Source organism: Meles meles, chromosome 8 (genome assembly GCF_922984935.1).
Source record: "Meles meles chromosome 8, mMelMel3.1 paternal haplotype, whole genome shotgun sequence".
NCBI lineage: Eukaryota > Metazoa > Chordata > Mammalia > Carnivora > Mustelidae > Meles > Meles meles.
Genome location: NC_060073.1, coordinates 22,134,624 through 22,152,568, shown reverse-complemented (window position 1 = coordinate 22,152,568; position 17,945 = coordinate 22,134,624). Strand labels below are relative to the sequence as shown.

Sequence of the window (17,945 nt, the reverse complement as noted above, 5' to 3'; positions counted from 1 at the left end):
CTTCTTTTTCACTGCAAGTCTGTGAAGGATATAGTTAGGTGCTACTGCTTGAATTCATTTTAAGGTTTTTACCTGCCATGCAGATAATGGTCATCTGAGTAATTTTGACTCTCAGCGACCCTCAAAGTCATGGACCACACTTTGACAACCACTGCGTTGAAGTATTTATGGCTGATGGATGACATCTTGTTAGCAGCTGACTGTGACACCATTCAGGAAAGAAAGTTCCTTGTAGAGTATTTGCAACTTTTCTTTGCTTGAGATTACTTCACAATGAAAAAACAAACAAATAAATAATGGCCTTTTAAATGTTGAAAACTAAAATTTATGGGAATAATCATTTGCAAGTTTCAGCAATATACCAGTAAGTTCTTACGGAGATTAAATGATGTAATGTCACTTTGTAGACTTCTTGGCATCTAGTTGATGCTCGGTAATTGATGACTGTAATAGTTACTACTCCTGTTCAGTTGGTAGAATGTTAGCTGCAACTCTATGTATTTTTTTACTTTGTACCTCTGGGTTCTTCAGGGCACCTTAGAGTCAGGATGATTTGTGTTAAGTTCTTATCCTTAGTTCTAAGAGTGCAGGAGAAAGAGACTCTAAATTAGTCATTCTTTTGCTTTTATTTTCGTTTGATATGTGAAAGCTATGCTCTTTTAACAATTTAAATGAAGAGGGGTTTTTTTTGTGTGTGTGTGCGCTGTTGAACAGAAAGATGGTTCTACTCTTGGCAAAATGTTGTTGAACTATATTTATCTTCAAAGTGTTAATTGCCATAAAGTAAATATTCATTTCAATAGCTGATATTTTAAATTTTATGGTAATTTTTTCAAAAGTTCCTTTTTTTTTTTAAAGAAATAAAAGCAAGCGTTAAGCTTCCTTTTTCCAAATACCAAAATGAGAGACCCAGATCTTGAAAAGAATACTTTTTCCTGTGGCAGGATTTCACAAAACCACAACAGAATCTTTTGAGAACAAAGTGACAGGTTAAAATAAAAAGTGGTTGCTTAAAAAAAAAAAAAGTAGCTCAATCAGAATTTTTAGAAGGTACTGTGTGATATTTGACTTCTAATTAATTTTAGTTCTCTTTCATTTTGAAAGATAAAGGGAGGAATATACGGACGTTTAAAAAAAATGTATCTTTTACTTGCCAACTTGGTTTTTAGTTCACGATAATCCTCTGTGTAAAACTGGTCAACTCTGGGCCAAATCTCAGTGGTAGTAATTTCATTTTTGAAGCCAACAAAGAGAGGGAAGTGAGCTCCCTCAAGAAAAAAAACTCACTTTACTAAAAAAATAGCAAACTTTTTTGGGTGATTTTATTTTTTTATATTTTTTAAAGATTTTACTGATTTATTTGAGAGACAGAAAGAGAAATAGGAAGAGACCACAAATAGGGGGGTGGGGAGAGGGAGAAGCAGGCTCCCCACTGAGCAGGGAGCTAGATGTGGGGCTCCATCCCAGGACCTCAGGATTGCGACCTGAGCTGAAGGCAGACACTTAACTGACTGAGCCACCCAGGTGTCCCCTCCTTTTATATATATATATATATATATTTTTTTTATGATTTTAAAAAACACTGAGATATAAGTACAGGAGCATTGCCTCAGATGCAAAACTATGAAGACTCTTGTGGCTCTAAGATATGATAGTTTATTTACCAGATTTCTAAACCAAAAAGATAAAACCATTGTGTCCTCTCTCCCTAAAGCGGTATGTCTGATCAGACTCTAACTCAGAAGAGTCTCCCAACTGCCTGCCTCTCTCCTTGGGACCCTCCTTTCTCATGGGACTAAAGCAGAAGCTGCTGGGTTCTGTCCTTTTTGCCCACTGCTTTTCATAACGGGCTGTGTGCCCTCTCTTCTGCCACCAGCATTTTTTTCCTAAAGTACAAGTGTGATCTTACCACTTTCCAGTCGAGTGGCCTCATTATAGGGCTGCCTTCATAGGTGTGTGGCCTCTGCATTCCCACGTAGATGGGCCCATACTTAGTTTAATGCTCTGCTGTGGTCATCTTGAAATTCATAATAATTTTTGAACAAGGGGCCCCACATTTTTGTTTTGTTTGCCTCAGCCCTGCCGGTTATGTCTCTAGTCCTATTGATTATCTTGACCCAAAAACCTCTGCTAGCTTCCTGCTACAGAATACTTTCTGTCCTGTCCTCCCTGTGCACTATATATTCCATCCACAGGAATTCTTAGAGCATGCTTTTCCTTTCCCCCACTTTCTGCCTCGGCTTACTTCTCCCCTTTCTTTGCATGGCCAGTTTCCTACACAAGGATGCCACACAAATGCCACCGTCTATTTTTTTTTTAAAGATTTTATTTATTTATTTGACAGAGAGAGATCACAGGTAGGCAGAGAAGCAGGCAGAGAGAGAGGGGGAAGCAGGCTCCCTGCTGAGCAGAGAGCCTGATGTGGGGCTTGATCCCAGGACCCTGGGATCATGACCTGAGCTGAAGGCAGAGGCTTTAACCCACTGAGCCACCCAGGCGCCCCTGTCACCTTCTATTTAAAATCCCACTCTGCAGGCGTGAGTTGCTTTCTCTTTGCACTCTTCGTTCATATAAATGAGCAAGAGTTGGGTTCATGCATATCTTCTTCACCAAAATATCACCTCTTTGAGAATATCTGCTGTTCTGCTCGGTTGAAATCTGACAGGCGGGCGCTATTCAGGGGGTACTTTTCGAATTTACTTAGTCAAAACATAGATATTGAGCTCCTAAAGTGGAATCAGGTCTTGTTGGGCTCTGAGTGTGTGGTGGCAGAGGAAGACCCAGACATGGACACTCCTCTCAGAGCTGACAGTTTAGAGAGTGAGATGCTTTGTTTGCTTTGCAAACGCCTGTGCCCCCCAGTAAATGAATGAGCGTATGCTGAGGTTTTCAGGTCTTAGTTTAGGATGGGAAATCTGCCTTCGTGAAGAGTGGTGCTGGCGGGGTAAGCACAGGAAAACCAGAGAATCTTGCATTTGGAAGCTGCCCTCGCTTCGTTTTGTGACATTAAGGGGAAGACTGGGTTGTCAGCAGAGTTCTCGGGTTCTTTCATCAAATCTGAGACACCAGTGATCATGAAACAACGAGGTAGCTTGTAAGCAGTAAGAAAGAAAAATCACCGGTTAAACTGGCATGCCATCAAGTGTATGGCATCCTGATTTCAGAGACAAAAAAGTGAGTAAAAATGTGCCTTTTGGAACCAATAAAACAGAGTAATTCAAAGGTTAATTTCAGGCAGATTGAGTCAAAGAAATCCTTGGACACAAAAGGCATTGCTAAAAATAGCATAACATGACCATTGATTCCATGAACAATATAGTAATAAAGAAATCACCTTTTAGAGTAGAGTTGGATGTGCATATGCAGCTGATGCCAAGAGGAAAGAGTGAATGGTGCAGAAAATTTGTATGGCAGCTTGCGCTGTTGAGGACAGAAACAACTGTATGTGATGTGGTCCTCTTTTAGATGCTGACAGGTCTACTCAAAGCAAACATTTGTGTAAGACTTGACAGCTGCCTTCATACATTCTCACATACTCAAAAGAACTCTGTAGGGTGGGCGTTATTTCTTGCAGTAAGGGGATTCCTGCAGGTGAAAAGGCTTGAGTGAAGGGCCCTCAGCCAACAAGTGGCTGAGTGGACAGCCACGTCCAGGGTGTCTAACTGCATCCCACGCTTTTTTGAACAAACTCTGTTTGGGTCAGCCCAGGCTGCTGTAACAAAATGTCATGGTCCACCTATCTCAAAGAGCACACATTTATTTTGTACAGTTCCACAGGCTGAGAAGTCCCCGATCAGGGTTCTGGCAGATTCAGTTCCTGGTGAGGGCCCCTGTTAGGTGGCCGCCTTCACACTGATGAGAAGATGGCCTTTCGCTGGTGCATGCACGTGAGGAGAGAGCTCTCTGTCTTCTTCTCAAGAGGACAGTAATTCCATCAGGAGAACCTCATCCTCCTGACCTCATCAGAACCTAGTTACCTTCCAATGGTCCCACCTCCTGATACCATTGCTTGGGGGCTCGGGCTTCAACACATGAATTTGGAGGGACACAAACATTCTGCTTATTACATCATATTAATGACATCGTCTTGGAATCTTTAGTAATGTTAGGAATACCTTTTGCATTTTTTCTTACCTCAGAACATAAAATCAGATGTTTCCATTAGCAGACTTTTGTTATGTTTTGTTTTTTTCCCAAGTTTAGAAAATAAACATCCTTGTTTGAAAATTTTTTCAAAGGTGACTTGCCCACCTGAACTCAGTGTCGAACTCAGGCTTTCAAAAGAAAAGAATCTATTCATGTGCTCTCAATAGAACAAATTCGCATCGTATATGGTTTTTATTTATTTCAGTTGTTGTTCTAGTTAAATAGCCTGTAATGAACAAAATATAATAACCTTGGCTTAAGATAAAGAAATAGTTGGTTTGAGATGGAGTCCTGGTGATAGTATTAATGGATTTTTTTTTTTATTTGACTGAAAGTGGGTCTCTTCATATGAGATTAAAATGATCATGAGAGTGTTTTCAAGGGCAATGAAAAAAAGAAATGGACCATTATTTGTGTAGCATCTCTGATAATTATAATTAAATGGGTCTTTAAAAATGGAGTCAGATGAATTATTCCCTTTTAGGGCACAATCACCGTTTCTCCATAGCTACACAAGGGAGGCTTTCTCTGTGGAGAGGTATCTCACCCTGAGGGGTAGGGGAGGAGGGAGATGGTAAGACCTCGGGGCCAAAAAGGAAAACAGCAAAAGGAGGGAAGTAGAGGGAATTTAGTAAGGGGACATTTTGTTCTTTGCTTTCCCCTTAAAATTAGAGAAAGTACAAAAGACTCATTGTGCTTTTTACATTTCTAAATACTCTAAAACATTTTATGTGAAAACAGAGGGGTTTTTAAAACATGCAATATATTTTTATGGTTCCAAATTGCGTTTAATGAATTTAGATTTTAAAAGCTAAAATTGGTAGGTGTTGAGTATAGCACCATTTCCCCAAGAGTCGCTCCTCTCCCCTAATTATGTTTTTCAGGACTGGGGTTAGGGAGAGTGGTCCATGACTGAAATTATCTTCAACCTTCATCTCTGTGTCCTGTGTTAAGCTCCTAGAGTACTTTATTCATGAGACTGGATGGTTTCCTACAACTCTAAAATGTTTCCGCCTCTATGAGAATGATAGTCCAACCCATACAGGGCAAATGGAGGGACTGAGATGTTTCTCAGTTTATCTTAATGCTTTCAAATGCCTAATAGTAAGCACTTTATGTTTTTATGCCTCATAATGGACATCTATTACCAGCACATAGTTTTATTTCTATAGGGACGAGTTTAAGAAGTTACTAAGAAGATGATTTTAATAAATTGGCTGTGTCAGCCTTGATGTATTTACTCACTCAGCAGACATTTGAGTGCCCTCTGTGCTATATGCCAGGCCTTGTGCTGGGTGCTGGATATACAAAGATGACAGAGAATGATCTGTATTTGTTAGGAAATGGACTGTTGGCATAATATATTATGAGTTTACTAAGGGTATATAGAAGGTCTCTAGGAACATAGCTGAGAGAGTAAGAGAGTAAGTACGTAGTTTTATGTTGGAGGAAATGGGAATCCTGAAAAGACAGTCCACAGGGCTGGTGACATAACTTGAATCTTAAATGATGAAATTTATAATATGGAAAAGATGGGGAAGAGTGAAATGTAGTAAGAATTTCATAATGGATAGCACCTGAAACTTAGGGAGAAAACAGATTGTTTATTTGGAACAGATGTAGGGACAAAGGAGAATATTTTTTGTTTTATTAATAGAAAAGTTATTTTTTTAATCACAATGGCCGCACTAAGGCTTCAGCAAAGCTCGATTTTAATTTTTTTAGTATTTTATTTATTTGACAGAGAGAAATCACAACTAGGCAGAGAGGCAGGCAGAGAGAGAGGAGGAAGAAGGCTCCCAGCGGAGCAGAGAGCCCGATGGACCCTGGGATCCCTGGGATCATGACCTGAGCCGAAGGGAGAGGCTTTAACCCACTGAGCCACCCAGGCGCCCCTAATAGAAAAATTATTAATGGTGCATGAGTTTATGTACATTAGGTCTCTTCTCTAACATTCTCAGGCCCCCTTTCTCTAGGCACCCAGAGGAAAAATAAGGAGTCTTTCTAAGTCTTACACAATTATTCTTAGGGGAAGATTGTTAAAGATGTCAATTTTTTGAGCAAAATAAAAATAATGATGGCCAGACCTAGAAGTATGTTAAACAAAAGGCTATTCTGAGTATGTTTCAGAATATTTGTAGGCATGAACCTAAAAGTGTGTTAGTTTTAATACTGAGAGGTGTTAGCAACATCTCGAGACGACTTACAAGTGCAGTCTCTTCTCTGTCCTTTCAAGACTTGACCTTGAACTAATTTATAATCCTCTGAGTAAAAATCAGCCATGTAACTGGAGGAGCAGGACATCCATGCTTGGAAGTGGTGGAATGTCTTGGGACTGTGACGATATTCGGTGTTATATAGCTCTATAGTTATAAATAATATTTCTTCCTCTTATTCTACTATTGTAGTAGGGTAGCTTACAGTGGACTAGTAGATAAAAAGGAATAGTGGTATCATCCCAGCTATTTCTTAGCTGTGTTTCCTGCAAGCCAGAGCTGATTATCTGCCTCCATTTCTGGTGAGTTGGCTACCACGAACAGCTCATACCACTCATTAGCTCTTTGCGTCTTAGGTTTTGGTCTTTGCCACTAGGCCGAGAAACAGTGGGCCAAGACCATCTCAGAATTACTTCAGTCTGCAAAAAGGAAGGAGGACATAATTGTATTTGGCCACAATTGTAAGCAGCAGGATGCCAGCCTATCCAATTTCAAATACCAAGTGGTTTGATGGTAGGAATAATCAACAGTGTTGAGTATCTTTGCAAAATGGTGTGTAACATTCTAATAACAGCATTCTTTAGTTCTTTAATTTCTTAAAGAATTTACAACCACAAGATTTTACCCTGAGACACTGAGTAAATGGAGAGCCTGGAGGGAATGCTACATTGTCATCCTTCATAAATTTAATTGAAATGTTTAATGTAACCCCAGTGAAAACAGACTAAACAAGTAAGGATAACCAATAAACTTTTGAAAGAATAATAATGAAGAAAATTGCACCACTAGAAATATTAAAACTTGTCTTAAAGCTAGAATAATTATAACCAGGGCATGATGAAAGAACAGAAAATAGGATAGTGAATAGACCATAATTTGGAATCAGAAGCTGGCAGGTACAAGCTGTCCAATGGCTTTATACTCCCACCTCGGTCAGTCATTGGATGTGGATGTTATGGGAGAGGCACGATCTGGGTCCGGGCAGCTCTCTGAAACCGAGGCAATCCCCGAAGGGCCTGGCACCTGAATGCTGTCTGCTGATGACGCTCTTGCAGCTGGGGCAACCAGAATTTCCTCGAAGGGACATTTGAGGGGCTGTGTCTTTCCATTGGAATACCCAAATTCACTGTTTGTTTATATTTATCCTACACTTACAGTATGTATTTTTTAAGCAATTCTTTTTTTAAAAAATATTTTATTTATTTATTTGACAGACAGAGATCATAAGTAAGCAGAGAGGCAGGCAGAGAGAGAAGGGGAAGCAGGCTCCCTGCTGAGCAGAGAGCCGGATGCAGGGCTCCATCCCAGGAGCCTGGGATCATGACCTGAGTCGAAGGCAGAGGCTTTAACCCACTGAGCCACCCAGGTGCCCCTACAATATATTTTTATTTATTTACAGCTGTCATGCCTTGTGTCTTTGTGGTGGGCAAGGATCAGAGTACTCAAAAGTAACCTCTCCAAGTCTTTGATCAAGTTCTTATTCTTCCCCATCAGTGGGTTGTTGCTGAGTGGTGTGGACTTATGGTGGTCTTAAGAAGAGCCAGTTTAGGGAGGGGGTGAAGGTGGAAATGAAAGCTGTATTATGGGTATCCGCTTGTGTTCCAGGTGCTTTGATACCTCCTAAAATTAGAGGATGTTTGTTGCTTTTTCATAATGAGAGCAACGTAGAAGCAAGTTGGCTTCTGTTGGCAGGGTCAGGTGAGGGCTGGTGGGTTATGGGAAAGGAGGAGATGCCTAGATTTATTTCCTCAGTTCCCTAAAGAAGCCAGTTACCTCCCATCTCAGCTTTTTGGAACACTCATCAGAATTCTCTCCTGATTGCCTGGACCCAGAGAGTGAAGTACGTCCTGTCCTGTTCTTCTGTACATGTCTCACACAACTTGGTGATGGTAGTGGGGACAGTTCATGGAATCCGTGAAGCCCATCTATGGACCAGGTCAAAAGCATGCATATCTCATAATTCTGGGAAAGGAAATGTGAGGGGAATTTGCTGGACTCTGGGGGAAGTTTTCCTCACTCTGTAAAAGGGAAGTATAACCGGTTGTCCCATTTCTGCCATTGCACATTGCCATTTGTATGGGATACTTGGAAGGGCGGTGGCCCTCATGAAACCAGGAGGGGGAGCCAGCCTAATGGAATAAGAGAGGTGGGAGGAAAGACCCTGGATCCTTTGTGATACTCTTGAACAACCGAATAAAATAGACCCAAGCTCTTGTCTTCACAAAGCTTAATTCTGGTGGAGGCAGATAACAAACGTGCATTAAGAATACAAACGTTATTAAGAAGATGGTTAAGTGCCATGGAATGAAATAAAGCCAGGGCTGGGGGGTTGGGAGCAAGGGATGCATGCTAGTGGAGGAGTGGAAAGCTTCCCTGAGGAGGTAACATTTGCATAAAGACCCAACAGAAACAAGGGATGCAGAAGAGCATTCCAGGCAGAGGGAACAGTAAGTGCAAAAGCCCTGAATGCGTTTGGGGGTTATTCTGAGTTTAAAGAATTGCTCAAGGGGCATCTGGGTGGCTCACTTGTTAAGCATCGGACTCTTGATTTGGGCTTGGGTCATGCTCTCAAGGGTCCTGGGATTGAGCCCTGCAAAGGGCTCTGTTTTCAGCAGGGAGTCTGCTTATCCCTCTTCCTCTGCTCCTTCCCCCCACCCCCTATAACATGTGCGCATGCTCCCTCTCTCTCAAATAAATAAAATCTTAAAAAAAAGAGAGAGAGAATGCTCAGGGCCTGTGTGGCTAGAGGTCGGGACAGCGAGAAGAGTAGGGAGGTGGAGGTCAGTTCAGAGCGCTATTAGGTCATTGCTACAGACTATGACTCTTACCAAAGCCAGCTGGAGCTCTGAGAGTGTGTGAGGGCCTTGGGGAGGTGATCAGACAGCCCTACATTGCAGAAGAAGAAGCTCGTGCTGGAGGCAGTGGCGAAAAGGTAGAAAAGTAGTGTTAACTGGGCTAGGACATGATTCAGGGTAATCCAGGAGCAAGTTCGAAATTGGATTTATTTTGAAGAGCTTGCATCAGTAGCCATTTTGCTTATCCTAATGTGAGTGCAAAGAAAAGCTTACTTGTGGGTTCTTAATAAATAAAATGACATTCTTTCCAAAAGGGTCTCTGAATATGTTTAGCAGCCTATCTATACAAGACTCTACATTATAAGTACATCCCCCAAATCCTCTGAGATTTAAAAGAGTAAATCTGATTCAGGAGTTGTGAGGTGGCTTTTATTACTAGAGAGAATTTTCTTAAATGTCAATCTATAGCACTCGTGTGGAAGCATACTTTGTTTTTCTCAAAATAAATAGATAAATTTATCTCATTTCATTCCTGAACGAAGTTGTACATTTAATAAAAGGTATCCTTCAGCCTTTTGACTTGGGTCTTTTTTTCCTTGAGAATCTGTGGCTCTAATAAGGGCAGTGTTTTCTACTTACGGGTGGTAAATCCTGGGAAGCATTTACAGTAAGACCTGTTGGATGAGCTGTTGTGAAGTGACAGCCAGTCTGTGGTTCCCCATTACATGAACACATACAATAACTCATTTATCCTGGAATTGTAAGTGCGCCTTTTTAAGATTTTATTTATTTATCTGAGAGAGTGTGAGTGCGAGAGAGGAGAGAAGAAAGAGGGCGGGACGGGGAGGGAGAGGGAGAAGCAGACTCCCCGCTGAGTGGGGAGCCTGACATAGGGCCTGATCCTTGGACGCTGGGATCGTGACCTGAGCCAAAGGCACACGGAGCCTCCTAGGCGCCCCAACACCAGATACGGAATTTTCTAGGTCACATATTCTCCTCTCCCGTTAATTCATGGATTCCTACCTCAGGTCAATACTTCTCACTAAGACTAAGAACCAGATCTCTTGTGAATCAGCTCGGTTGTAGGCAGAACTCCTTTTAGATCAAGAACGGTAGCGTCCTATATGGAGTAACGTTTCATACTCTGAGATGAGCCAACATGGACTTGGAATGAAGAAAAATTTATTTTTTGGAAGCAGAATTTTTAAATTAATTCTTTTGAATTCTCATCAAGTTCCAAAGAGTAAACATTCTTAGCCACCTGAACTGCACTAGGTGAAGTGAGTGTGGGGTTAGTGGAGGAGAGAGGAGACTTAACATTTATGGAGTGCCTTCTGTATACCACCAGATACTATTTGAGCCTTGGATCATGGGTTGGGTAGCATTACTTTCATTTTCAGGAGAGGAGGCTGAGGCTCATGGAGGATATGTGACTATTACTCAGTTATTTAGCAAATAGATACGAAAATAAAATTGGTACCCATGACTGGAAGACCTCACAGTTCATGCCTTCTCAAATGGGCTCACGAAAGAGAGTGAAAGTAACATTTGACATTACATCAATAAGTTGGTTTCTTCAGAGTCCCGTTTCTCAATGTGTGATTTCCATTAGCTCTGTGTGTACTTCCGTTGTCCTGAGCACAGCAGAACACCGAGGTCTGTCTTCTGTCACTTTGTAGCTCTGTTCACTGTGCATTTTGTGTGGGTGTTTTTAATGTGGTGACCGTTAACTATTAACCAAGGCCCTAAATTCCATGATGATCATATTCATTTTATTTCCATTTTAATAAGATGGATTTTTATATATCACTGTCTAAAACATTTTGCAACATAAACACTTCTGTCTGAAATTATGGAGCATCACTTTGCAATTAAAAATCATGAAACCAGTGGTATTTAAAGAGTATATAACATTATGGTATGAAACATGTTTTATTATTTGTACCTAAGGGTCTAAAAAGGAGTCATTATTGATTTCTAGAAAGAGAACTGATTAAGGAACAGTCAGCCAGCTCCATAACAACATTGGAGTTTTTATTGCAGGATTATTGTGTTGACTCTGTATCATCTCTTAGATGGTCTCGATTGCTTAACATGATTCTGGTCTAAATTTCATATCAGACTGGGGCGGGGGGAAGAGTTTGAATAGGTAGTGTCATAAAATGCTTTAATCTTAATTGCCATGTTATAATTTTCCTTCTCTCTATTTATGTTTTTTTCTCTAGGAGAAAAATTCAAAGTGGAAACAAGAACCATCGCTGTTGACTTTGCATCAGAAGATATTTATGATAAAATTGAAACAAGCTTGGCAGGTCTTAAAATTGGTGTTTTAGGTTTGTATCTCTGCCACATTTGTAGCTTCATCTTGCACTTTCTTATTTGACTTTTACTATGACTGTACATTTTCTTTTTAGATCTTAGGTAGTCAGTCAGTAAAATGAGTAATGAGAAGAAAATTGTCTTTTTAATACAATTGATTGTGAGATGACATTATATACATTTGGGTCTTTGTTTTTAGTTATATTTTAATGACTTTTTACAGTTTTGGTCATTTTCTCTGCTTTATTTTCTCTCATTCTCTTTTGTATATTTGTACGTATTTTTGAAGATTTATTTATTTGAGAGACAGAGAGAGGAAGAGCGCATGCATGCATGTGCAGGAGAGGGGCCAAGAGAATCTCAAACAGACTTCCTGCAGAGCTCAGAGCACGATGCAGGGCTCCGTCCTGGAACCCTAAGATCATGACCTGAGCCAGAATCAAGAGCTGCTGCTTAACTGACAGCACCACCCAAGTGCCCCTCTTTTGTGTGTATTTAGATATGGTTATAACATAATAATTCTTTAAGGTGGGTGATGCTGACCCTTTCTGACAGTTGAGGAAATGAAGGTTAAGGAAAGTGTTTCTCAGCTTTCTGTTCGTTACTACCCTCCTCTTATCCAGGGAGGCTTTTTGGACATTATTTTCCTCTCATCTTCCCTCTCATGAAATTTTTATTTTTAAGATTTTATTTATTTATTTGACAGAGAGAGAGAGAGATCACAAGTAGGCAGAGAGAGAGGGGGTGAAGCAGGCTCCCCGCCGAGCAGAGAGCCTGACTTGGGGCTCAATCCCAGGACCCTGGGTTCATGACCCGAGCCGAAGAAAGAGGCCTTAACCCACTGAGCCACCCAGGCGCCCCACGCCTCATGAAATTTTAACACCACAGGTACACTGTATGTCTTATTTCTGTATTGTGTTTTAATAGACAAAGCATGAGATCTCACACTGCCCACCCCTGAACCAGTTTTTGTACTTTGGCAGTGAGCTCACCAAAGCTGCGAACACGTGGCTGAGAGACTTGTCTAAGGTCTCATGAGAACTGAGCGATACAGTTGGGGATTCTGTTTGTTTTGCCTAAGTTGCTACTCCCTTTTGTTACACCTCAGCCATGTTTCTGTTTCTTTCATTATGAAAAACCAGTGCTTTTGCTGAGGTGGGACAAGTGTTGGAAATTATTATGGAAAAGATTCACCAGATTTTAAGGGGAAATGTGGGTTTTGGAAAGTTACCCACCATTTTTTGAGTCCTTTCCAGAAAGAAACAACATCTAGTTCGGAAAAAAGTTCCTTCTTTGCTAAATCTCTTTATCCCACTGGCTAAATTGGTGTTGACCTGGTAATTTGCCATCATTTTCTTTTGGGGGGGTTATCAAAGAAGAAAAAAAAGAAAATACTTAAAAAAAAAGTTTCCTGATATTTCTTTAGTGAAGACCTAACCTCCCTTCTTCATTCTATAGAAGAATGGTCTTTTATGTAATTTCTGCCTAAGGCAAGAAAAGAAACGAGTTAAACGCACATAGCCTCCCTAGTAACCTTGGACCTGCAGTTCCTCCTGGCTTTGACACACTCTCTGCTTCCGCTTCTGCCTGGTCTGTTTCACATAGCACCGCACCCTTTCTACCCACACTTCTACTTTCTTGCTGCTGGGAGAGCCAGTGGCAAAAGGTGAATGGAGACACGGGTCTGGTTTTTTACCTCTGTCTCTACATGTTCTTCTCAAAATACATATATTCCTGGACTCTTTTACAAGTTCCTCTTCTTTAGCCTAGTTCTGGAATACCCAAAACACCACTAACATCTATAAAGCTCTTGACTTCTTAAAACTTCCTTATCAGTAGCAGCTGTAATTTACTAGTAAGGATAGATACTGCCATAGTCCATCCTCACCCCTTTCAAACTAGTCATGTGTTGACGGGGGACAAAGGCTGGCTTATGCACAGAGGTAGATTGAGGATCCCTAAGGAGAAGAAATGAGACTTACCTTGAACTTGTAATCTTGGAGAATAATTTTCTTTCAGAAATAACTCATGATTGTTTAAAGCCTTGCGTAATTTTAGCTTCTTTTCACTGGGTAACTTTGAAACCGTGGATACTCTGGGACTGTGACATTGAAGATGAAGAATGTCAGGTATCTTTTTCCCAGAGGGCAGGAGGATTATAAAAGGCATTCTTCAGCTGGTCTTTCCCGACTCAACATGTTGAAAGTTTACCGTGTGAGCTTAGACACAGTAGAGATCTGTCAAGGATGAGAGTACAGGGCACATGGTTCCCAAGCACTTTTTCCCCACCTCTAGAATCCTAGGACTCGTGTCAGCGCATCCGCCTGGCATTGAGACATGAAGACTGATGTTTTCCAGCACTCATATGCAAGTGAAACCATTGTTTTATAGTTCAGCTCCTTAGTAAATTGTAACCTGTGAGCTAGCAGTTTGTACCCCCTTTACTCATTCATTCATTCACTCATTCATTCGTGAAAAAACTAGAGACATAGCAATGAACAGGAAAGTGCCTGATCTCATGTAGTATGATGTCTAATAGGAAAGACAGCACTTCTGAGAAGGGCAGGGCAGGGTGTAATAAGAATGTAAAGGAAAGAGGGGGTTGGGCGCCTGGGTGGCTCAGTGGGTTAAGCCGCTGCCTTCGGCTCAGGTCATGATCTCAGGGTCCTGGGATCGAGTCCCACATCGGGCTCTCTGCTCGACAGGGAGCCTGCTTCCTCCTCTCTCTCTGCCTGCCTCTCTTCCTGCTTGTGATCTCTGTCTGTCAAATAAATAAATAAAATCTTTAAAAAAAAAAAAAAAAAAGAATGTAAAGGAAAGAGGGGGTTGATACAGGGTAAGTGATGGTGACATGGCCCAGTCACTGGGGTAGGAGAAAGGAGGAGTCCAGAAGTATTCAGGAAGTAAATGAAGTAGAACTTCACAAGAGATTGTGAGTGGGATGAAGGAGAAGAGAGAAGTCATGGGCAACTTTGAGGTTTCTGGCTTGAGAACCTAGTTAATGGGGCCATTTACTAAAATGGGGACTCCTGGAACAATCTTTTTCAGAATGAGGATCATTTGGGGTTCCTCAAGAATGTCCAAGTGGGGTTGTTAAGTTGACAGTGAGTATATGGATCTAGGTTTTATTTATGTATTATAGGGATCTCTCTCTCTTTTTCAAGTTCATTTATTTTTAGTTATCTCAGCACCCACTGTGGGGCTCAGACTCACAACCCTAAGGTCAAGAGTCACATGCTCTACCAACTGAGCCAGTTAGGTGCCCTGGATCTAGGTTTTAGTAGAGCTTTTAATAGGAGAGAGTTTGGAGATTATCATGAAAGCATGGAGACTGGAGATCTTCCAAGGGGAATATAGAAAATGTAGGGAGAAAACTGAGGTCAGAGCTCTTTTAGTTCCCTTCCTTGTCAGCAAAGACTGCCTGGAATATATAGCATGAAGGAGGAATAGTTTTTTGCACAAGTTCAACACCGTCTGATTGAAATATAGAAGTACAACATGAGCCACGTGTGTAATTTGAACTTCTCTAGTAGTCATGTTTTTAAAAATAAATAATAACAGATAATTTTAATAATGTATTTTATTTTAACCCGCTGTATCTTAAAATATCACTTTAGCATGTAATCCATATAAAATTATTATTTTTTAATTTGCATTATAGAGGTCCCAGAAGGAGAGGCATATAAAAATTTATTAAAATACTTTGCATTCTTTTTCTCATACTAAGTCTTCTTCTTTTTTTTTTTTTTTTATTCGTTTATTTGTTTATTTACAGCATAACAGTGTTCATTGTTTTGGCATCACACCCAGTGCTCCATGCAAAACGTGCCCTCCCCATTCATACCAAGTCTTCTAATCTAACATGTATGGTACGCTGACAACATATCTCAATATGTGCTCTATCTTCTCTATCTCAATAGTGCTGAAGTTGAGACTTGCAGATATGTTGAGAATGTAGTTGAAACTGCATTCAAGTTTTACTATAATCAAACTGTTCTGATTGAATACTGATATTCTCTCTCTCTCTCTCTCTCTCTCACACACACACACACACACACACAACTTTGTTTTAAATTTCTGTTTGGTGACAAATCAATAATAAAAATAATTGTAGGGAGGCCTGGGTGGCTCAGTTGCTAAGTGTCTGCCTTCGGCTCAGGTCCTGATCACAGGGTCCTGGGATTGAGCCCTACATCGGGCTCTCTGCTCAGTGGAGAGCCTGCTTCTCCCGTTCCCTCTGCTGCTCCCCCCGCTTGTGCTCTCTCTTTTCTAAAAAAATTGTAACTAATGTTTATATGATCCTTTCAAATCTGTAGCTCTGTTTTCACATACGTTGTCTTATTAACTGGCTGTATGCTTACTTCTCTTCCTACTCTACCACAGCTGTCTCCTTACTCATAAGGTGTACCTAATTATTGACAGTTAGAAGAAGATAGACTTATATTGCATCGTAGTTTTAATTTGTTAAGGTTTTTGAGGGATCTATTAAAAACACCTTAAATATAAACACATTTATGAGCTTCATTTTATCACCAGGTCACATTTGAACTCTAATCTTACAGTTCCTTCTCTAGTGTGGACATAACACTATAGAACTCATCTGGGAGGGTGTGTCTAATGTCTTTTTCTTAGGATTCCCTGGGTATATAGCTCCTCTACCTTCCTTCTCCTCCCCAGCCAGATCCCACATACCTCCATCTCTGTCTCGTAAGGGGGAAATAATGTTTCCATTTAATGCCAGTCTCACTTTTCTAACATTTCCTAAAATAATAAACACGTAGATTGATTTCTAGTAAGATCTTGCAATCTATATGAAGGCATAGGAAGGTTTTTTTTTTTTTCTATTGAGTATTAATGAAACCAGTAATGATAAAAGGAAAACTAGGTCACCAAGCCGTACTCTGTTTGAATAACATTAACCACCGAAGTATATAGTCAGTGCTTAATAAAATTAGTATTGTCAGAATTACAAAGGAAAATGCTAAAGCCCTTTGTCATAAAAGAAACATCAAGTTTTCAGTAAGATAAGTGGAGAGAAAATGGCTATGCATTGTCTGAATTTATACAGAAAGGTCACAGGAACTTGATAAGACCATAAATGCTAAAGGTGGAGAAGTTGGATTCTTGACTCTGTTAGTAAAATAAGTAAGCATCTGCTGTCTTCTTTCAGACAAATGCCAAGAAACAGATTTGAGAAGCCTTAGAAAACTTGAACTATTTAGAGAAAATGACATCAATACTGCTTTGAGTAAGCAAACAATAGGTTAACAAAATGCGATTGCTATAATGCTGACTTGATTCCTCCGGAGAGAGTCTCCTGGATGCTCCAAATGGGTTTGGAGAACTTTGCACAATACATTGCAGGAGGCGTAGTTTACCAAGGCCAAAAGAGTAGCCTTGGATTTGAAGTATGCCACAAACAATACTTTGTCAAGTTCCCCTAGTATGACTTTTTTAACCTTTAAAAAGTGACATTCTTTATCCTAGAAGAAAAATAAAAAGGTCCTCTTGGAAAAAATAGTTCTTTAGTTTGTGATTCATTTTTAAAAAAATCAATTATTGCTTTATTCAAACTCTTCATGCATCCTAGACCCAGAATTTCCCCGTGCCAAATGCTGTGGAGGCCTTTTGCATGCATACTGTCATGCTTGTGTCTGTTGCAAAATCAAGAGCACCCGTTGATATAGGCTGATGTGATGCTGGGCTGCCTTTAGCATGTTCAGAACTGTCTGTTACCTAGTGACTTTTTTCTATCTGAACACAGTGCCATAATTTTATTAAGAGGCATCATTTTTAAAAAAGATTGTATTTATTTAAGAGAGAGATAAGTAGGGAGCATGGCGGGGTAAGGGGTAGGGCAGAGGAAGAGGAACAAGGCACCTCCCTGCTGAGCAGGGAGCTGGACGTGGGGCTCCATCTCACGGACCCCAGGATCATGACCAGAACCGAAGACAGACATTTAACTGACTGAGCCACCCAGGTGCCCCAAGAGGGATCATTTTAATAGTGTAGTATTAACAAAAGTTTAGGCATAGTATAGATAATAACAATAATATGGATAATAAAATAGTATAGATCTAACATAGTATAGATAATAAGAGTCAGTTCATTGTAAAAAAATGATTGATCGTAAAAGCTGGACTAGAACTTACTATTCTCTTTCTTCTCATGCCCTTTGTAAGTGAATACTTGCTCCACTTACATATTTGATAGATTTTTTTTTTATTAGTGTCTTTCCTTTTTCCTTGGCTAAATGCAATTTTTTTTTTTTTTAAACATTTAGAATCCAGAGATTGCTTCCTTATAGTTCAGTCTCCAGCATATCAAAGGAAATGGTGTAGGTGTAGGCTGAGGAGACAGAGCCAAGGGGGTGCAGGAACCTGGTTGAGGAAGACTCTCCTGGGCTCTCCGGGAAGGAAGGAAATTGTTAGGAGTGGTGTAGTTTCCTGGTCCCAGCTGATGAAGGAAG

The 17,945-nt window shown here is 40.4% G+C and overlaps 1 protein-coding gene across 1 annotated transcript in view; it reads left to right on the top strand.

The window, feature by feature from the left end:
* HSD17B12 (hydroxysteroid 17-beta dehydrogenase 12) overlaps positions 1-17,945 on the top strand; it is a 156,636-nt gene that overhangs the window by 86,440 nt on the left and 52,251 nt on the right. Inside the window, exon 4 of the mRNA XM_046016737.1 lies at positions 11,383-11,490. Coding sequence (XP_045872693.1) covers positions 11,383-11,490 — 108 coding nt within the window. The remainder of the gene's footprint in view (positions 1-11,382; positions 11,491-17,945) is intronic.